Raw genomic sequence first — 22,397 nt, forward strand, 5'->3', positions numbered from 1 at the left:
GTATTAAGATCAATTTTATAGAAAATAATAAAGGGTGAACAGAATAATGATTATATTTATTATATTTTCAAATTGCCTGCACCATTCTGCTTAATATGTTAAAAATCATGAAAGCATTGATTTTCAGTGAGCCTTTTGATTTTGCAGAAAAGCTAGAAATCAGTGCATCATAGAGAAACTGTCCCCCATTTTGGCTGGCATTATTGCTCAACTGGACACCAACAGTAACCTTGACCTCCTGATTCAAAAAGAGCCAAGTTCTTGGGAGCACAAATTATGGCTGGAAATAATCAACAATCCATCAGCCACTCAGATTGAGTATTCTATGGTGGTGTCCCCCAAAGACCGTGAGGAACTTCCTGAGGTCATTGTCAAAGGAACAGGTTTTGATGGCCTCAAATTTAAGGCAATGATGCCGTTTTCTTGGCTAATATACAGACTTATAGACAAAATTCTAAGGACATCACAGAATATTGGAAAACATGGTAATTTTTTGGTAACACATAAGTTATTATAATACTAGGCTAGTTAAATCACATCTTAAAAATTGTTTTTCTCACATTACTCGAATTTAAATTTTTTTTTACAATTTTGCTTGTATGAGTTTGGACTTTGGGACAGTACATTCAAAAATTTTGGATTCTGTTCCTTTTTTAGCTCACCTGAGCTGAAAGCCCAAGTGAGCTATTCTGATCACATTTTGTCTGTCGTCCGCCTGTCTGTCTGTAAACTTTTCACATTTTCAACATCTTCTCAAGAACCACTGGGCCAATTTCAACCAAACTTGGCACAAAGCATCCTTAGCCTAAGGGGATTCAAAGTTGTGAAAATTAAGGACCTCGCCCTTTTGCAAAGGGAGATAATTAGGAATTTATGAAAATGTACGAGAAATTTAAAAAAAATCTTCTTCTCGGAAACTAATCAGCAAGGAAAGCTGAAACTTGTGTGAAAGCATCCTCAGGTAGTGTAGATTCAAAGTTGTGAAAATCATGACCCCCCGGGGTAGGATGGGGCCACAATGGGGGTCAAAGTTTTACATAGGAATATGTAGAGTGAATCTTGAACAATCTTCTTCTCAGAAACTAATCAGCCAGGAAAGCTGAAACTTGTGTGAAAGCATCCTTATGTAGTGTAGATATAAAGTTGTGAAAATCATGACCACCGGGGTTAAATATGGTGGGGCCCAAAAGAGGGGGGGGGTTGAATTTTTACATCGGAATATATAGAGTTAATCTTTAAAAATCTTCTTCTCAAAAACTAATCAGCCAGGAAAGCTGAAACTTTTGTGGAAGCATCCTGAGGTAGTGTAGATTTAAAGTTGTGAAAATCGTGATCCCCGGGGTAGGATGGGGCCCCAATGGGGGGGGGGGGGTCAAAGTTTAACAAAAGAATATATAGAGTAAATCTTTAACAATCTTCTTCTCAGAAACTAATCAGCCAGGAAAGCTGAAATTTGTGTGGAAGTATCCTCAAGTAGTGTAGATTCAAAATTGTGAAAATCATGATCCCCAGGGGTAGGGTGGGGCCACAGGGGGGGGGGGGGGTCAAAGTTTAACATAGGAATATATAGAGTAAATCTTAAAAAATCTTCTTCTCAGAAACTAATCAGCCACTGGCAGATGATTCTTTATAATTGTTAAGACTTTGGCTCCAGGACAATTCTCCGGCCTCACAAGAAGGTTCAGAGTTTGATGTAGGTTTATATCCCATATATAAACAATTGTTAAGGATCTTTTTGAGCACTGCAATACTCAACATGTGATATGACTATAAAATCATCCTGTTAAACAAGAGGCCCAGGGGTCACATCGCTCACCTGAGCAACAATTGCCTTAATTCTGATCAAATTAGCATTACAGTATCAAAATATCTTGACAACTAAGTACTGTAGATCTTGCTAAAAAAAAAATTGAAAATCTGCCAATTTTTATCCACCTCTTTCATTTGGTAAATACCAAGCCCCTTTTGTTGTTGTACCTGTAAGAAGATTTTTCTCTATGCCTATATCCCCCCCCCCCCATTTTGTGGCCCCACTTTTCTCTAGGGTATCATGGTTTCATCAAACTTATATCTGCATAACCTGTGATTTTCTCTATACATGTATATTCTTATGTAAAAATTCAAACCGCCATCAGGGCCCCCCCCCTACCACTAGGGACTGTAATTTTGAATTTACACTACCCGAGGATGCCTCTACACAAGTTAAAGCTTTTCTGGCCAAATGGTCTTTAAAAAGAAGATTTTTAAAGATTTTCTCTATGTATTCCTATGTAAAAATTCATTCCCCACTGTGGCCTCACCATACCACTGGACTATTATTTTAACAAACTTGAATCTATATGATTTGGAAATGCTTTCACTCAGATTTGGGCTTTCCTGGCCTAATAGTTTTGAGAAGAAGATTTTTTTTAGAGATTTTCTCTATGTATAAAAATGTATCCCCCATTGTGGCCCCGCCCTACCCCCAGGGACCATGATTTGAACAAACTTGAATCTACATTATCTGAGGATGGTTACCCGACAATTTGAGCTTTCTTGGTCAAATATTTTGGAGAAGAAGATTTTTAAAGATTTCCTCTATATATTCCTATGTAAAACTTGATCCCCCCATTGTGGCCCCACCCTACCCCCAGGGACTATGATTTGAACAAACTTGAATCTACACTACCTGAGGATGCTTCCATTTTAATTATACCCCCCGCAAACGAAGTTTGGGGGGGTATATAGGAATCACCTTGTCCGTCCGTCCGTCTGTCCGTCCGTCCGTCCGTCTGTCTGTTCGATTCGTGTCCGGTCCATATCTTTCTTATGGAGAAACACTAGAAGTTCTTACTTCACACAAAGATTGCTTATGACCTAAGGGTGTGTCATGACCTTGAACCAAGGTCATTCGGGCAAGGTCAAGGTCACCAACAGAAAAAGTGCAAAATTCGTGTCCGGTCCATATCTTTCTTATGGAGAAACACTAGAAGTTCTTACTTCACACAAAGATTGCTTATGACCTAAGGGTGTGTCATGACCTTGAACCAAGGTCATTCGGGCAAGGTCAAGGTCACCAACAGAAAAAGTGCAAAATTCGTGTCCGGTCCATATCTTTCTTATGGAGAAACATTAGAAGTTCTTACTTCACACAAAAATTGCTTATGACCTAAGGGTGTGTCATGACCTTGAACCAAGGTCATTCGGGCAAGGTCAAGGTCACCAACAGAAAAAGTGCAAAATTCGTGTCTGGTCCATATCTTTCTTATGGAGAAACATTGGAAGTTTTTACTTCACACAAAGATTGCTTATGACCTAAGGGTGTGTCATGACCTTAACCCAAGGTCATTTGTGCAAGGTCAAGGTCACTGACAAAAAAAAGTGTAAAATTCGTGTCTGGTCCATATCTTTTTGATGGAGAAACATTGGAAATTCTTACTTCACACAAAGATTTCTTATGACCTAAGGGTGTGTCATGACCTTGACCCAAGGTCATTTGGACAAGGTCAAGGTCAATGGCAGAAAAAAGTGCAAAATTCTTGTCCGGTCCATATCTTTCTTATGGAGAAACATTGGAAGTTCTCAGTTCACACAAAGATTGCTTATGAGCTAAGGGCTTGTCATGACCTTGACCCAAGGTCATTTGGGCAAGGCCAAGGTCATTTGCAGAAAAGTGTAAAACTCGTGTGCAGTCCATATCTTTCTAATGGACAAATATTGGAAGTTCTTAATTCACATCTAGAATGCTTATAACCTAAGATTGTGTCATGACCTTGACCAAAGGTCAATTGAGGAAGTTCAAGGTCATTGTTTTAAAAAAAATCAGGCTCAGTATACCAATTAATCAAAATGTTTATATTAAGTGGCTGCTTGACATGTGGAATTTCGTTTGATTCGAGTCATGTTTGTTAACATAAGGATGCAAATGTTATCATGCATTAACATTTAACTTTAACTAAAATGAAATTTAAAGAATAGAAATTGGTTTGTGTACTCATATAAGCATTAACATTTTTAAAAAATAGAGCAGTTGTTATTTATAGAAAATGGACGATGAAATAGATTCATCCAATATTTTCTATAATAGAAAAAATACATGAGTTATGATTTTTTCTTAGCGGGGCTTATCAATTGTGAGCTTGCTCACAGTACCTCTAGTTTGATCTTTTCTGGCCAAATTGTTTTTGAGAAGAAGATTTTTAAAGATTTTCTCTATATATTCCTATGTAAAAATTCATCCCCCTATTGTGGCCCCACCCTACCCCCGGAGACCATGATTTGAACGAACTTGAATCTACACTATCTGAGGATGCTTCCACTCAAATTTGAGCTTTCCTGGCCTAATAGTTTTTTAGAAGAAAATTTTTAAAAATTTTCTCTATATATTCCTATGTAAAACTTGATCCCCCAATTGTTGCCCCTCCCTACCCCTGGGGACCATGATTTGAACAAATTTGAATCTACACTACCTGTGGATGCTCCCATTTTTATTTGAACTTTTCTGGCCCAATAGTTTTTGAGAAGAAGATTTTTAAAGATTTTCTCTATATATTCCTATGTAAAACTTGATCCCCCAATTGTGGCACCTCCCTACCCCCCGGGGACCATGATTTGAACAAACTTGAATCTACACTATCTGAGGATGCCTCCACACAAGTTTTAGCTTTTCAGGCTGAATAGTTTTTGAGAAGAAGATTTTTGAAAAATACCAACAAATTTTCAATAATTCTCAATTATCTCCCCTTTAAAGAGGGCGTGGCCCTTCATTTGAAGAAACTTAAATCCCCTTTACCTAGTGGTGCTTTGTGCCAAATTTGGTTGAAATCTGCCCAGTGGTTCTTGAGAAGAAGATGAAAATGTGAAAAGTTAACGATGACGACAACGACGACGACAACGACAGACAACGGACAAATTGTGATCAGAAAAGCTCACTTGAGCCTTTGGCTCAGGTGAGCTAAAAAGGGACTAATGATTATAAACATAAGAATATTCGGGGGGGGGGGGGAATAAAATGGATATTATTTATACGTGGTCTACATGTATTATTGTACATTGTCCAGATTGTTTGTATTATGACTCCTTTAAGCTGATTTTATCATACCTATTGTTCCTCAGGTGAGCGATGTGGCCCATGGGCCTCTTGTTTAAATTTTCCTGTTAAACATTGTGCAGTGTAATATCCAGTTGATACCAACCCCATTTAGATTTGACGGGTTTTTTTTTTATGGATTCTAATGCTTTATTTTACAGTAAATGTTCAAGAGTCAGTTATGAGTGTGTTGGACATCATAGAGAAAACAACATTAGGGAAAGTTCTTCAGAAGTGTCTGTCAGGGGTCAAGGTCATGGATTGTCTCAAGGCCTACCTGAGTGACTTTGTTCACATGGTGTACCATGTGACCAGCCAAGAAGAACATGGGGTACAATATTTGTGTATCATTAAAGATCAAGGTTTTTGTGAAAATCAATTTATACTAATTGTTTTAAAAAATTGTTTGATGTTCAGGTTACACGTGTATAATTGCTTAAGAACATAATATATTCATCATACAACTAAAAGATAGACAATTACAGCAAAACTCTTGTAAAATTTTAAGAGACCATAGAAAAACTTTTTCGTAGCTCTTATTCATTACAGATTAATAATAGCGAATAGAAACTTCATATATGTAAGCATCTAAAAATTGTACAGTATGTATCTTCAATAAAGGACTATGTGTAGTAAAATGCACCCCCAAAATAGAAGTTCAATAAAGAGCTTTAAAAATAAGGTTGGAAAATACAATGTAGTTGAAAACATATTGAAAGTAAGTGTGTAATGTTTCATTTGTTTGGCAAAATTGCAGGAATTGGCCCATTTAGGTGATATCGTAGATAAACAGGTATTAATAGAAATATTGTGTAGGGAAATTATTTAACTTGCTTTAAAATGTGTAAAATACGCAATCATCTTTTACCTATAGTAACATTTTTCTTAACCTTTGCATGATTGTATGATAAGTATGAATAATCTGAACATTAATTTTCAGTTGGTGTGTGAAAATTTGCTAAACGGAATAAACATGGAATTCAGAGAAGGACTACCTAGTGTTGTCATGAACTTTGTGGCCATCCACGCTGTGTACAGTAAAACTGAGCCCCGTCTCAGGAACTTTGCCAGCATCACGCGAGTGTGGCCAGACTGCAGTGAGCGAATCATTGAGTTCCAGCAGAAGAGTGCTCAGTTCTATCTGGTCACTGACCAAGAAATGGTAAGTTTATGCATGACTGTGGAAATTATTATTATGTCTCCCCTTTCAAAGGGGAGACATATTGTTTTTGTCGACTTTCTTATTCTTCTTCTTATTCTTCTTATTCTTCTTATTCTTCTTCATCCAAATTTGTCCAAGCCGTAACTTAAATACCCTTTGACATTAAGACTTCAAACTTAGAACATAGGTAGATGGTATTGAGAAGGAGTGCACGCCACCAACATTTTTGACCTTGACCTATATTCTTTTTCAAGGTCAAGCGTTTTATAAAAAATAGAGTTTGGACTATAACACAAGATTCCTTAAACATACAAACTTTTAACTTGTATCATAGATAGATGGTATATAGTCCAGTTCAACCTTACCAAAATTTTTGACCTTGACCTTAAAATTTTATTTCAAGGTCAAATCAGAAAAAACTTCATTGTTCACCTCCTAAATATTCTTTGACAGAAGGACTTCAAACTTTACACAAAGAACAATTATAATACACTGAGGTGTACTATTGATAAATATTTGACCTTGACCTTGTTTTACTCAAGGTCAACTTGAGAAAAAATAATTAAATTTTGTCTGGGTGGTACCTTAGATACCTTTTGACATTAAGACTTCAAACTTGGAACATAGGTAGATGGTATTAAGAAAAAGTGCAGGCTATCAAAATTTTTGACCTTGACCTATTATCTTCTTCAAGGTCAAGCGTTTTATAAAAAATATAGTCCGGACCATAACACAAGACTCCTTAATCATACAATCTTTTAACTTGTATCATACATAGATGGTATATAGTCCAGTTCAACCTTACAAAAATTTTGACCTTGACCTAAAAATTATATTTCAAGGTCAAATTAGAAAAAACTTCATTGTTCACCTCCTAAATATTCTTTGACAGAAGGACTTCAAACTTTACACAAAGAACAATTATAATACACTGAGGTGTACTATTGATAAATATTTGACCTTGACCTTGTTTTACTCAAGGTCAACTTGAGAAAAAATAATTAAATTTTGTCTGGGTGATAACTTAGATACCTTTTGACATTAAGACTTCAAACTTGGAACGTAGGTAGATGGTATTAAGAAGAAGTGCACGCCATCAAAATTTTTGACCTTGACTTATTATCTTCTTCAAGGTCAAGCGTTTTATAAAATATATAGTCCGGACCATAACACAAGACTCCTTAATCATACAATCTTTTAACTTGTATCATACATAGATGGTATATAGTCCAGTTCAACCTTACCAAAATTTTTGACCTTGACCTAAAAATTATATTTCAAGGTCAAATGAGAAAAAACTTCATTGTTCACCTCCTAAATATTCTTTGACAGAAGGACTTCAAACTTTACACAAAGATTAATTATAATACACTGAGGTGTACTATTGATTAATATTTGACCTTGACCTTGTTTTACTCAAGGTCAAATTAAAAATAATTAAATTTTGTCTGGGTGGTAACTTGGATAGCTTTTGACATTAAGGCTTCAAACTTGGAACATAGGTAGATGGTATTGAGAAGGAGTGCACACCTCCATAATTTTTGACCTTGACCAATCTTGTGTCTCAAGTTAATTCATTTTCTAAACTGTATCATATATGGATGATATCTAACATATAGCTGACTTCATTCTTTTTCACTTATTAAATTTGCCCCATATTACAATCCTTTGGGAGAAGGGGAGACATGTGTTTTTTTGTATAAAAAAACAATACCCACTAGTTTATTAATGTTTTATTGTTTGAACAGTAGTTCTGTCTGGATGTCTGATAAACATCCAGACTAAATTACTTTGATAAGGTTATAGGTCAAGTATTTAAAGGACAAAGGTCAATAGATGTCAAAGGTAGTGATGGGTCAGCTGTTAACAGATGGTTCACTGACCAGAAAATGTATTAAGCAAGATTGTTGACATTATTTGTATGAATGAGCTTTTTCTGTCTCAGAGAGCCTGAAAACACCTTCAGTTTAGTGATATGTCACTGGTACTATTTTGCAAACAATTTAATTAAACTAAATAAAATTGTACTTACTTTTGAAAAAATTCCAGCTGATTACATTTTTGAGGTACAAATTGAGCCTTTTAAACTTATTGTTGGCCAGGTGTTGGAAACATTTCATCATGATAATAGATTGTTTGAAAAAATAATGCACATTGGATCCAGGTGATGATTTTTAAATCTAATCGAGGGGGATTTATTATGAGTTGACTGATAAACAAAAATTATCTTTGTTTATTAGATAAATTTCATAGCCATTATTTGTTTCCTTTAGTTACTATCTATAATTAATTGGAAATTTTATTCAACTATCAAAGATGCATTTTTGAACACATAGAGACAGACATAATATAATATGTACATTCTACTTGTATAGTAGAAGTATATTTGGCGGTGCTTTTGTTCTCCATCAGACTCTGGATGTCCTTGGGCTGTTCCTACTTTTGAAATCTTTGGAGCCAAACAAAGACTCCATCAGTGACCTGAAAGGTAGACAACTCTGGCAGAAACAAGTGCACAAGTACCGACCTGTTGTAGAGAGAATTCTGGGACAGTTTGTGACTGAGGGGCACCAGACAGGGGTGGAGGAGTTTGGTAGGAGATGTATGGAGGGAATCAAAGAGGCCAGGTAACTTAAAATTAAATGATACTGATTTCATTGTGAATTCCAATCAAAAAATATTTCGAAATTTGTAATATTTCTTAAAATATTTTTTGATTTTCTTTTCACAATATATTTATGTTAATTATCATTTTGTAGTTAGATTTATAATTGTTTTATTAAGATATGTGTGGACTAAAGTGGTAGTAATGAAATTGTTCCTACAACACGTCTGTTCTGATGAGATAATGACGGTAGAGCGTCCGATGACTCTTTGGGTGGTAAGTTAGTTAATTAAATGAGTTTTCTTCCAACAAAGCTTCATAATTTACTGAGTTTCAAAGAGATCTGAAATGATTTGCAGTTTCTTGCTTAGTAATTTCATTTAATTGAAAAGGGAAAAGTCAATACTGTACATAATGTGTGTGCAATGACCTTGAACCGATTTTAGATCAAAGGTCAAGTAATTATTTCTATATAAAATTTCTGTCCAAAGCATATTTTTTCCTAGGCCCTATTTGACTCATAGAGTCCTATTGTTATTTATGTTCAGCGACCTTGAACCAAGTTTTAAGGTTAGAAATAAGATGGTTTTGTTTTGTCCTGGGCTTAATTTTCTTACATGGTCCCATCTGGCATATTTTTTAATCCAAAAAGTGTTAAGTTAAAGTCAAACAGATTGCTGTAAAATCCTTTTAAAGTATTGCTCCATTTAATTATGCCCGTTAATGAAACTGAGCCTCCATAAGGATGGCCATAAAAGTATCAACTTTATTTAGTTGTATTTGCTATATATTGATAGTCATTATTGCACAGTGGTGATTAGACTTGTTTAAAGATAATCAATGACATTCAGATTCTATTCTCATTTCCACAGATGCTCAAGGACAATGTTGATTTCAAGAACTTAGAATCTTTGGAGAAGGTGGAAAAATTCCTCAAGATATGCATGAAAAATTCTGTGACCAAAACATTTGGGTAAATACTAGTGTCAAAGTATTATAATTGATTGTGCATTTACTTCAGTGGTTTTGGGAATATCAAAAATGTAGCTTAAGGGGATCGGGGTGACCATCAAATCTGTCTTGTACTTTAATATTGGATATATTTGGCCATACTAAAACATTTAGTAATTAAAGAATCCAAGACAGTATTTATTTATGTAAATCATGCAAAATATTCAATTCGTATTTAAATTTAAAATAACTTGATCTTCTTTTTATATTCCCATCCTTGCAAGATAAAAATTCAATTAGATTAAATATTTTTTCCCTTGAAATTCTTCATTTTTCTGGCGAATATGAAGCAGTTGCCTAAATTTTCAGAATTATGTGCACTTATGTTTATATGAATTACAGACGACAGGAGGATTGTAAAGCTTGTGAGAGCGAGATCACTGAGAGACCCGTACAACTTCCCTGCAAGGATATTATCTGTGTGAAATGTTTCAATGAATTGGCAATTCTTGAGACCAGGGAGTGTCCTGTCTGTCAGAACAAGATCCCTGCTCATTTCAACCCTCGACAAGACAACACAGAAGAGTGAGATGAATATGCAAAACCTGTTTTGAATCAATTTGAAATAATTATTGTAAAGTGAAAAGAAAAACCTAGACCGTCTTAAGATTATAAACAGAAGTTGCATTTTAAAACAGAAGTGATATAAAACAGAAGTTCTATGATACATCATTTAGTTGTTCAGTGGCTTAGACACTAAAGGCTCAGTTAAAGGGCACTGTAATAATTTATCTTATAATTTTTTTCAGCCTTAAAATTAGGAAGTTAAACCTTTTCAAAAGTCGGTGCAACAGTTTCTTTATGGACCTTGTATCTCAGCTCTGTTTCTCGGATGATGAGCCTCCGTCCAATGAAGTTGTCCAGAAGTTGATGTCCTACATCACAGCCACCGCCCGGAGAGGACAGGGAGGAAGGATGGCCAGTAAGGAGATGTCTGTGTTTGAGGAAGGAATTGATCCTACACCAGTCCTACGGTCCTTCCTCCTACAGCACTTGCTCAGGACTAGGTCAGTGTTTGGCTCAGTTCTCAGCTTATATTTTGTTTACATCAACACTGCTGAGTTTGATTTATTAAATTATGATGAGTTATCTACACTTTTCAATTCTATCATTATACAATTTTAAATGATTTTTGTTTATTCACATTTACTTTGACAATTATAACTAAATATTGCCACCCCTTAAACCACAGCTCTGAACAAGTGCAGCAGTACTTAGCAATGTATTTGCAACAAGCAGAGGATTTGATGTCACTGAAAGAAAATAAGGAGAAAATGGTTGAGCTGTGTCTGTTGATCATTCAGTGTGTAGAGGTAAAAGTTTGGGTTTTTAAAATTAATGATTCATTCTTCTCTTTCTTTTTATCATGCAGACATGTATAGAAATTTGATCTAGGAGTTGAAAGCAAGATCATGTACATCATGTACATAGCCTTGTTTTTATCAGTCAGAGAAAAAGTCATTGATAAATTATTACCTTAATAGGTACACTTTATAACTGTTGTCTTATTTCAAGGACTCCTTCAATCATGAGGTTGCCAAGAGCACAGACCCAATGAAGTACACAATCAGAATGGCGACCCAGATGTTGCAGCATGACGTGGGTTCTTTGGTGAGAGAGGGGCTGGATGTGGAGAAGCTGTACTGTATGGCACAGACCCGGTTTGGACTGACTGTTGTAGCAGAGGTTCTCCACAAGTTACTGGTGGAGAAATCAATCAAACACAGCCAGCAGACAAGGAAGCTTCTAGAGGCAGCAGGAAAACTCTGTGATGAGTGTGGCTCAAGGCAGCCAAAGTAAGACATTGCAAAGTAATGTTGACATAAACTGAATTGAAGAATATTATTTTGCAACCCAGCAAACATTAATATTAGTTTCAATCAATTACGAGAGGCATTATAATTCTTTCGAGTAAGAAAAGTCCAAGATGAAGAGTCCCTCATGATTCTTGCAAAATTTTCTTGCACGCAAAAAGATATATTGATGGTGACTTCTGATTCTAGATTGTTTCTGATCAAACACCTGTGTCGCTGCTTTGGAGTGGAGACTTACCAGAAGATCTGTAAGACAACTGATGCCACCATTGTACGCTGGCTGAGTGTACCCGAGCTCCAGAAAAATGAGGTAATTATCAAGAAGTCTATGTTAATTGATGATCAGTTTTCCATCAATTATTACCAAGAATTCTGTGTTAATTTTAAGATCATTAAGGTGCAGTAAATTCGATAAATAAGAAAGTAAATTCAAGGAAAGTTCCATATGAGTGTATTGTGTATTGTCAGATTGTTGAGTGCAGTGACCGATTCATCGTATGTGGGGACCAGTACAAGGAGCTGAGAGAAAAGCTGACACAGGCAGCTCTAGGACAGAACATGGACATCTTTGATGCAGCTATCCAGGTCTATAGAGCCAGATATTGTTTTAAATAACATACATGTTGTTATAATCTCAGCAATATTAGCCATCCACATTATGAATTTTCCCATGATTACAACAGCTACTAATTCCTTTATCAGGCTGTTCAGCTACCAGATCATCAGAAGAGAACCCTGGTTCTTCTAGCTGTGATGAGAGAAATAACTATGTGTTATCTGTATCCTGAAAACAAAAGAAGAGTCACTCCAGCTGTTAGTACATAATTTGAATTTTAATTACAATCATTAATGAACAAAGTATTTAAAAAGTTGTATTTTTCAATAATAACCAATGTTTATCTAAATAATATATGAATATCACTGCATAATTATTTGTCAAAAATGTCCTCATTGAGAAAGAAGTGAACATGATATGTCATCAAAAGTATATGTTTGGATCACCACTGTCAGTGTTATGAACTTGGTCTACAGAGTACATGTACCATGCAACATTTCAAAACAGCAATTACAGTTGGCCTGCTTGGAAAAGTATTGGTTTTCACATTGAATGTGTTTCAAAGAAGTTTTTTTTTTTCAGGCAGTTAAACAATTGCATCAGCTTTTGGCTCAGCATCCACTGTTTTCCAATCAGGTATGATATTGCATTGTCAAATTGTTCCCTCTTTTTTTTGCTTTAAGTATTGATAAAAAATACAATATATTTAGTGCATATATTAATTAGATTGTGTTTAATTTTTACATATTAATTTGTATTTGAATTCTGTCAGGATGATCTTCCGGCTGCACTGTGTAGAAATGCTGTATGGAGGAGGAACCCCCAGCTGACTGTACAGGAGGGAATGGACCTGGGCCACCAGAGTACTGTGTGTCTACTGAACCATTTCTTCATCACCCTGCTGGAGATCCCAGAGGAGAGGACACTGGTGGAACCACTCAACAGACTGGTCCAGCAGCCACAGGACATGCAGGTGGGTGGACAGGGAAACTGTGTTCAGTCAGTGATACATGTACATGTATTTATCAAATTAAAGGTTTTGAACTATTCTAGAAAATAAGTACACTTAAAAGTGGGGAAATGCAGGTTATATAAAAAGTCCATTTTAAAATATAAATTAGGAATAATACTGAAAATTCTATGATACATCACCATGATTTAAGTAATTAGCAATGTATACATCTATTTGAACCATTATATATATAGAACTCCTTTTTACCAACTATGCCACAAGATGATGTTGCTGAAATAAAGGAAGCTTTGTTGGCAGCCAGAAAGGGAGGTGATGAAAATCCAGTTTTTTATCGTAAGTTAAGTTTTGATATTATTTATTATGTTTTTTGCCCAACACTAGAATTTTTGCTAATTAAGGCTTAGAATGAAAACACTTTCTTTTGATACCTTTAATAATCATGTTGTAAATTGAAGAATATATGTGAAAATAAATTCATTTAAACTATTATGTTAAATGGTAATGCAAAAACTTTTTAACCCATAAATTTATGAATGTAGCGATTTTGATTCTGTAGAGGTGAATAATAAAAGAAATTTAACATTTTTACAACGAATTTCTTTACAGTTAAATGAAAACATGTATATAGTGAATTTGCTGTAGGTATTATTACGAATTTGTTATATGGTTAATAACAAATTACAGAATGATGTAACGAAGTAAATTCATTGGTCCCTAGGACTTCGCTATAGCCAAGTTTTACTGTATTTTGAACATTGAAGACAATTGTCATCAGATACATTTTTGATAAGAAAAACTCAGTTCTAGTGAGCTAAAAAAGATGAGCACATGCAATCAAGTCTGAAATATTTCTGTTTCTCCATAGGTTGTCCTAATGGTCATCCATATGTGATTGGAAATGTAAGTAAAAGAACAACAAGTTTAAAGTCCTTAATTTAAGGCCAAGCAACTCGTATGATTCTCATTAATTGTGAATTGTAGTGTGGTCGTCCATATTATCGCGGGCGTTGTAAGGATTGCGGTGCAGATATTGGGGGTGAACGTCATCAACTTATAGCCAACAATCAGTTGCATGATGGGTAAGTTTGTGCAATATATTTTATGGATAGTAGGGAGTAATTATAAAAAGCTTTAAAAAAAAATTCTTCTTTAAATCATAACCATCATGTCGGGGTTTCAGGCTAGACCAGACAGCTACAGGACATGTGTTGGGTCGGGTGGAAGGGAGACAACCAGATGCCAGCCCTGAGAGAGGACTCTCTCCCATTGAGTGTGCCATTGTACGACTCTTCACTCACATGGCCATGTATCTAGGCGCCAATATCAATCAACAGGTCAGATTCCTCAAGATTACAAACAATAAAACATTCAAATTTAAAAGTCATAGATGTAAATGGTATACATCTGTAATAGATGCCAAGTTTTTCAATGAGTCTTTTAATTTTATAATGCCTCTTTTAAAACTATTTTAGCATAAAATAAAATAAATTCCACATGAATAATTTTGTTTTGTTTTGATTGCTTCAGGCCATCCAAATGACTTAGAGTATAGTATTCAATCGTACATACATTTGTTTTTAGGCCATCCAAAGTCTGATAAAGCCAGACCTTGATGCTGACAACGTGCTGCCCTTTTTGTGGGCTCACATAGAGAAAGACCTGCTGACCATTCAGAGAGCCGTAGGGAGGAGTGTGGACGATGTTTATATCCTTATACACAGTATCTGCAGAGATATGATGAGAAAACACAGAGGTAAAATCTGGGGGCCATTTTTGTATGGAATGGATCAAATATTAAATTTAAAATAAAAAATATATATATACAGTGTCTTGTTGTAAAATGCTTGCTTGCTCTCTCTCTCTCTCTCTCTCTCTCTCTCTCTTCATAATTATTTTCACATTTTAGGTGGTCAGCTGAACCAAGAAATGTGTGTTTTGGCCAACAAGGCTGCTAGACAGAAATGGGAAGAAGACTTTGCAAAAACCATTTTGTCACCTGTTCTTAAGGTATAAGTTCAATATTTCTTACATAGCTCTGTGAAGATTTACTCATATACCTTAAATACTGCTTTATTTCCAATCATTTTTTTATGAAGTTTAATATTATATTTCCTTTAAGTTTTTCATGGTTCTTTATTTTATGTATTTCATAAGGAGATGACAAAAGATCTGAAGTCTCTAAATGAAAAGCTTGCCAATGATCAGAGATTAGGTATGTCATTTTGACATTTTCAAACTTCATAAATATTATGAAAAATGTATACATGTACTTACTAGTACTTCTAAAAGGGTTGACACATCAATGTAGAACATAATGAGATAAAACTGCTGAATTTGACAGGGTCTGACCCACTGCTGTGCCTGTTGTTTGAGATAAACGTTCCATCCGAGTGTTCCTCTCCTAACAGCCTCCACAATGTGGCGGCTGTGTGGCGCTACAGGTCCCAGATCACCATGGACCACCTCCTACACACCGTGCAGGTCCAGGCTCCCACCCACAAAGTGTTGCTCATGTTTCTACAAGAGGTCAGAATTGTTAAAAGTTTCTCCATTCCATGCATTTAGACAAGTCTTCATCTTGCTCCTTGTTGACACAGGAATCTGACAATTTTAAAATAATTATTTCTTAAAAATAGGAGAAGCAGCTACGAGCTATTCGCCTTGTACCCAGCATCATGAAACTCCAGAAATTGCTGATTCAGAGATTCCAGAGAAAGTTGGACAGAGGGGAGGCTTTAACAATGACTATAGGGGATATGATTGAGGAGTATGAAAATGGTAACTATGTCTCTTCTGCTCTTATTGAGTCATAATAATGAAGACTGACACAACTATCCCCACAAACAAAGTTTTCTAAGGAACCCTTTTAATTGGGCAGAATCATTTACAACTGTGATTTGAAAAAAGTAACATGGAAAAAACTGAGATACAGTAATTTTATGAGAGTGGTCATGTCTGTATATTTGAACATGTGTTCTGTCCATTAGAGTTTACAGAAGAAACATCAGACTGAAGCTTATACTTTGACTGTATGTTGTTCATGAACTGAGATTGTGTCATGAAGCTATGCAAAGGTCATTTGACAAAGGTCAAGGTCACATCATCAGAATGACTATTTTGTTTCTTTACATTATGTTAAATAAAGCACCAAATGTTTTTAAATTATTTTGCACAGAGATCAGTATCATGTATAAAAACAGAACTTGTACCACGCACGTATGTTGCACATATACTGCTCACCACCAATAAGATGTTCAAGGTCAAAGTCACATATTAATGAAGTTGTGGCAGGGTTTAACTCTAGTTTCATGCCAATATGAAAGGGATGTACTCATTCACAAGGGAACTTTTACTTTTAAATTAAACATGCTCTTGTTCATCGCAGAGGGCCGATCAGAGGAGGTGAAGAATTTGGTGAATGACTTCATTTTGGCCTGGCAGTGTGTGAAAAACAAGCTCCTGACATATCGTAAGTCTCTAGATATTCTCAAGTCTTATCGTTCGGGAATTATAGCAAACAGTCAATTTAACTATACTACACTTGGGTAGATTGACATTATAATGTCTGTCTGTATGTACCTCAATCTGTAAGAAAAATTGAGCCAATTAAGTAAGTGAGCATATAATATTCATAGTAAGTTAATAATTGTCAGGATTAATACAAGATATATCTATGCTATTACGTCAAACAAATTGTTTGCAAGTGTATATATAATGTTATCTTCCTTCCTATGCCACCAGTTATGGAAGATACAGTCTGATTTGCAGTGGTCAGCAAGATAAAATACAAGTGCATGTACTAAATTTTGGTGAAATGCTCAGAGGCAACAAATATTGACCCATCATTTTAAGCATATGGCAATTTATTGAAAATATTTTTCAACCTCTCAAACAAAATTTCCCAATTACAAAAAATTTCATCTCCATAATTTGTTTGCTTTACAACTAAAGCCTTTCCAACCTTGGAGGGATTAACCAAGATCCCCAAGGAGTTCTGCCAGAAGCCCATCACTGATGATCATCCAGTGTCAGTGGTGCTGCCCACTTTCAGGGACAGTGGGCTCTGTGCCTATGGTCTACTGTACTATCTACTGAAGAAACAAAACAACTTCCTGCAGGAGTACTGCAAGGTGAAGAAACTCAAGTAAGTACAATGTATCCAATTTTGATTTCAGTGATAAGTTTGGTGCTAAAATTTAAGTACTAAGTGTCCGACCGCAATAGTTCTGTTATTGTAATTTGGGAGTGTTTTATACAGATTTCATTTGATTTATATAGTATAAAGCTTTTCTGAATTAATGACAGACAACATTAATAAGTTATACACATAATTGACTTTGATTGACAGGTACACAGAGCTCCCCAAGGTCCAGTTGAGGGACGTGACTCCGGCTCACCTAATCAGCTACCACCCTGACAGGGACATCCTCCCCATGGTGATGGCCAACTGTCACTACACCTTCCAGGTGGGCAAGGGCACCAAGATAGACTACAACTTTGGGGACTTGGAGCGCCAGCTCATGGACCGATTCCTGTTCTCCAAGTCTGTCATTGAGATGCCAGTGTATGAGGTATGCATCACTCACACAAAGGCCAGAGTCACGTTGATAAATGTATTAATACAAACTTCTTTTCAGAATATACCTTAATAATGTTTGCAAGAGTGCTGCTCATCTAGGTATATATCTATACTACTATATTAAAATAATAGACTAGAATTTTTGGTCTTTAATACCGAGAAATCGGAAGAATACTGTCTTTTGTTTTATATATTTTAAACATCATTGGTACTTGAAGATTACCAATTTGTTTTTATTATACCCCCGCTCCGAAGGAGAGGGGGTATACTGTTTTACCCTTGTGTGTCTGTCTGTCCGTCCGTCCGTCTGTCCGTCTGTCTGTCTGTCTGTCCGTCTGTCTGTCCGTCCGTAACAAAAATTTCTGTCGCATTTATCTCAGCAACTATTTATCGCAGATGCTTGAAATTTTAACACAGTGTTTGTTAAGGCATGCCATATCGTGGGATATATTTTTGTACCAATCGGACATCAACTTCCTGTTAAATGACGACTTTGCTTATTTTTTAACCAAAATTTTCAAACAAATTTTCGTCAAAGATTTCTCAGCAACTGTTTATCGCAGTTGCTTGAAATTTTTACACAGTATTTGTATAGGCATGCCATATCGTGGGATATATTTTTGTACCAATCAGACGTCAACTTCCTGTTAAATGACGACTTTGTTTATTTTTAGCAAAAAATTTCAAACAAATTTCCGTCAAAGAATTCTCAGCAACTGTTTATCGCAGATGCTTGAAATTTTTACACAGTATTTGTATAGGCATGCCATATCGAGGGATGTATTTTTGTACCAATCAGACGTCAACTTCCTGTCAAATGACGACTTTGTTTATTTTTTGCCAAAATTTTCAAACAAATTTCCGTCAAAGATTTCTCAGCAACTGTTTATCGCAGATGCTTGAAATTTTTACACAGTATTTGTATAGGCATGCCATATCGTGGGATGTATTTTTGTACCAATCAGACGTCAACTTCCTGTCAAATGACGACTTTGTTTATTTTTTGCCAAAATTTTCAAACAAATTTCTGTCAAAGAATTCTCAGCAACTATTTATCGCAGATCCTTGAAATTTTAACACAAATTATTTGTTTAGGCATGCCATATTGTGGGATATATTTTTGTATCAATCGGATGTCAACTTCCTGTTAAACGACGATTTTTTTTATTTTTAGCCAACATTTTCAAACAAATTTTCGTCAAAGAATTCTCAGCAGCTATATATCGCAGATGCTTGAAATTTTAACACACTATTTGTTTTGGCATGCCATATTGTGGGATATATTTTTGTATCAATCGGACGTCAACTTCCTGTTAAATAATGACTTTGCTTTTTTAGACAAAATTTTCAAACAAATTTTCCTCAAAGATTTCTCAGCAGCTATTTATCGCAGATGCTTGAAATTTTAACACACTATTTGTTTAGGCATGCCATATTGTGGGATATATTTCTGTACCAATCGGATGCCAGCTTTCTGTTAAATGTCGACTTTGCTTATTTTGCATATTCACATCAGAGCGGGGGTATCACTAGTGAGCATTGGCTCACAGATATCTTGTTTTTTCTCAGTTAAGCTTAGCTAATTTAATTATCAACGAAAATTCCTCAAAAATTCCCGGAAATCACCTGGATTTTTTGGATTTTACAATCTTACGCTTGCCCAATACATTCATGCTAACGCAGGTCTAGGCAACCTCCGTTTTTGGAGGATAGATTTTATCCTCCGTTTTTGGAGGATAGATGTATGCGCCCCCTGGTGGATCTTTTCAGATGAAGGGTGATTAACTCTGTTTTTACAAAGGGAGTTAACTATGAATAAAATACAATTATTATACTATAAAAATATCACCTTATTTAGCTATTAATAATTATAATTATTGATAATATTTAATAAATATTTAATTGCAGGGCTGATTTTAAAGAAAAATATCTTATGTGAAGACTCTCACATTTTTTTTTCAATATTCTGGATAATTGATATCTATGAATGGTATCATTTTGATTAATAAAATTTAACAATGTCTTTTTGTGTGAAGGGATTAAATTTAAATGATACTTAATAACATGTGAATTAATTAGAATAAGAGCTAAAAAGTTCCTAAGGTATATGCAAACATTTACTTTGTACATGTACAATATAGCAGATCAAGATATCTATTATGTGTCTCTAAACGTGAGTGAACTCATTAATGTTTTAATGAGTAATAAACATCACTATTTTGTGAATTTTATTAAATGAAACATGTAAATAGTCTGTCATTTGTAAAACTGAACACAGGAAGTACATACTTTCAAAGCATATTGTGAAAATACTATACATAGAATTTCAAATCGCCGCATACAATCATTAGTTTATTCCCTTAACTTTAATTCCCATATGGTCTGGTGCTTGCATTTTCTCATTAAAGATATGCACGAAGCCTTTGAAATATACCCATGCTATCCTCCAAAAATGGAGGATAATTTCACCCACAATGCAAAGTGACTTTCCATATATGGTAAAAATCAGCAGCCATCTTGAAATTGAGCTATCCTCCAAAAACGGAGGTTGCCTAGACCTGTAACGGGATCTTTAGTTTATGTTTTCACAATTGAATAAACTCAGAAATGATAATACAAATACGGGTAAATTTTCATTGGACCTTTGCTATATATTCTGTTCATATATATTAATGATTTATTATGAGAGAAAGTATAAAATAACAAATATACATTTCAACTAAGTACTTACTTTTGTCTTCGTGGTGACAAAAATATTTGATTTCATGCAAAAAAGTTACATTATATTTGTTAGGAGAGTGAAGATAGAATATGTTTTATCGTTAAAATGAATAATGTCCTACGGACCCAGTTTTACAAAGAAAATACGTGTACGTTGGTGAAAAGGTGTTAAATTCTTCCATTCTATGGATTACAATGTTTGGTTGAAAGGTATTTGCAGTCTCAAAAAGGTTTGTTGTGATGAATTTGAATTTTATTTTCAAGGCAACTTCATTAACTTTTTCCAAAATCGTTCCGGAGTGATTCTGCACTTTTCTGCTACATTACGGGTATAAGGGAGGCATTCTAACTGTGGTGAGGGCCTTTCCCAAGACACAGTTAGATTATTCAGACTAAGGAAAGTGTAGTAAAATTAATAGCATTTATTGTAGGCTTATAGCTTTGTTATGTAAATGTCAATAATAAGGTGTGTCGATGTACCTATTTCGTAAATGTCCGATATGCAATGTCAACCCGTGTACGCACGGGTCGAAATCTAGTACAGTTAGTGTATATTTCCTCTTATGCATGCATTGGAAATCTGTAACATTCAATGTTTAATAACACATGACAAACCTGATCACAGCATATTAGCACAAGTAACGTCATCGTTACAAATTGGGAATTTTGGGTTCAAAATTCGGAAAATATTAGGAAATTTTCTATTTCGGCCCCAAATCAGGCCCCCCCCAAAAACACTGAAACTTTTAATCATATCTATCCTATCTTAAAAAAGAGTTTTCCCAGGAGAGTTTCTGGCACTATATACTTAGCTGAAGAAGCACACTTATGACTAGGTGGCATGTTTTATGGCTGTTCCATCTTTTATTCATATCCATAAAAGAGTGTATACAATGACTTTAATACAATGATACAAAAATATTTCATACAAATGAACTTCAAAATATAAATGTAAGCAAAGATCATGAATGCTTATTTTTGAATAATTAGTCTTAGATTTATTCGATAGTCTTATAACACGCCAGACTGTGCAGGCAAATCATCATACCGTGCTATTGTATGGTATTCAATTTGTCTGCACGACCTGGTGTGCTATGGGACAAATGATATGCATGTAAAAAAAAAAAAAATGTTCAATTCTTAAGTGTTGAATCAGTTTTAATCAGTTTTAACAAGTGTAATATTACTGTCTTTGCAGTTTGAGATGATGACATACAGATCAGAGACAACTAATGCTGTGGTGTTTAGAGATCTCCGACAGAAAATCAAACAGGTGAATATTTTATTCAGACGGATTCTAATAAAACAGAGTAGAGAGACTAGGAATCTCTTCAGGGGTACATTTGTAAGTGCTTCACTGTTATTGGTTTGGGTGTATTGTAGGAACCTTTGACCTCTGTAGTAGCCAATCAGATCTGTGAGGAGACCAGAACTTACCCTGACCTTTGTGAGACCTTGGACAAGCTAGAAATCACCATCAGCTTCCTGAAGTCTGTGAAAGGAGACTCCAATATGTTCTTAGAAAAATTCATGACCCAGACCCTCAAGATGGAAAATCCCTTCCCCAGTCAAAAGGTTCCATATTCTGTTGTTCATTGCACATATTGCTATGCACAATGTATACTTATATGTAGATGCAGATAATTGTTCTCTATTTCATGCATTGTTTTCTTATCATCTTAACTTTAGCATGTACCATTTTAGGCAGAGTATTTAATTATTAACTTTACGCAGTGCATCTGATGATTCTACTGTAACTGAAGCAGAGTATTAATAACTTAACTTAATTGAGTGCATTCTTTTTCAGGCAAGGTCCTCATGTCAGTGCAAGCATGCCCAGTCTCTGTGGATAACTCTGGCCATGGAGAAAACCCGAAGACAAGCCTCACACAAAGAAGTCAGTTGATT

The 22,397-nt window shown here is 35.2% G+C and overlaps 1 protein-coding gene and 1 long non-coding RNA gene across 4 annotated transcripts in view; one reads left to right on the forward strand and one right to left on the reverse strand.

The window, feature by feature from the left end:
• LOC105349012 (E3 ubiquitin-protein ligase rnf213-alpha) overlaps positions 1-22,397 on the forward strand; it is a 108,572-nt gene that overhangs the window by 83,143 nt on the left and 3,032 nt on the right. For all 3 annotated transcript variants that reach the window (XM_066072384.1, XM_066072386.1, XM_066072385.1), the window contains exons 62-91: positions 148-485; positions 5,230-5,399; positions 6,009-6,230; positions 8,643-8,857; positions 9,015-9,111; positions 9,708-9,808; positions 10,189-10,371; positions 10,596-10,853; positions 11,039-11,159; positions 11,362-11,642; positions 11,850-11,970; positions 12,129-12,245; positions 12,363-12,473; positions 12,799-12,852; positions 12,989-13,189; positions 13,423-13,522; positions 14,055-14,089; positions 14,171-14,268; positions 14,370-14,523; positions 14,771-14,942; positions 15,096-15,196; positions 15,344-15,401; positions 15,531-15,715; positions 15,826-15,967; positions 16,575-16,658; positions 17,141-17,333; positions 17,538-17,760; positions 21,688-21,762; positions 21,873-22,064; positions 22,297-22,386. In XM_066072384.1, coding sequence (XP_065928456.1) covers positions 148-485; positions 5,230-5,399; positions 6,009-6,230; positions 8,643-8,857; positions 9,015-9,111; positions 9,708-9,808; positions 10,189-10,371; positions 10,596-10,853; positions 11,039-11,159; positions 11,362-11,642; positions 11,850-11,970; positions 12,129-12,245; positions 12,363-12,473; positions 12,799-12,852; positions 12,989-13,189; positions 13,423-13,522; positions 14,055-14,089; positions 14,171-14,268; positions 14,370-14,523; positions 14,771-14,942; positions 15,096-15,196; positions 15,344-15,401; positions 15,531-15,715; positions 15,826-15,967; positions 16,575-16,658; positions 17,141-17,333; positions 17,538-17,760; positions 21,688-21,762; positions 21,873-22,064; positions 22,297-22,386 — 4,492 coding nt within the window. The remainder of the gene's footprint in view (positions 1-147; positions 486-5,229; positions 5,400-6,008; positions 6,231-8,642; positions 8,858-9,014; positions 9,112-9,707; positions 9,809-10,188; positions 10,372-10,595; positions 10,854-11,038; positions 11,160-11,361; positions 11,643-11,849; positions 11,971-12,128; positions 12,246-12,362; positions 12,474-12,798; positions 12,853-12,988; positions 13,190-13,422; positions 13,523-14,054; positions 14,090-14,170; positions 14,269-14,369; positions 14,524-14,770; positions 14,943-15,095; positions 15,197-15,343; positions 15,402-15,530; positions 15,716-15,825; positions 15,968-16,574; positions 16,659-17,140; positions 17,334-17,537; positions 17,761-21,687; positions 21,763-21,872; positions 22,065-22,296; positions 22,387-22,397) is intronic.
• On the reverse strand, positions 14,837-15,604 carry LOC136271844 (uncharacterized). The gene is made up of 2 exons (XR_010709839.1): positions 15,464-15,604; positions 14,837-14,913 (listed from the first exon to the last, which is right to left on the reverse strand). It is a non-coding gene; the product is annotated as an uncharacterized lncRNA (long non-coding RNA).

Source organism: Magallana gigas, chromosome 9, assembly GCF_963853765.1.
Source record: "Magallana gigas chromosome 9, xbMagGiga1.1, whole genome shotgun sequence".
In the NCBI taxonomy this organism is placed as follows: Eukaryota; Metazoa; Mollusca; class Bivalvia; order Ostreida; family Ostreidae; genus Magallana; species Magallana gigas.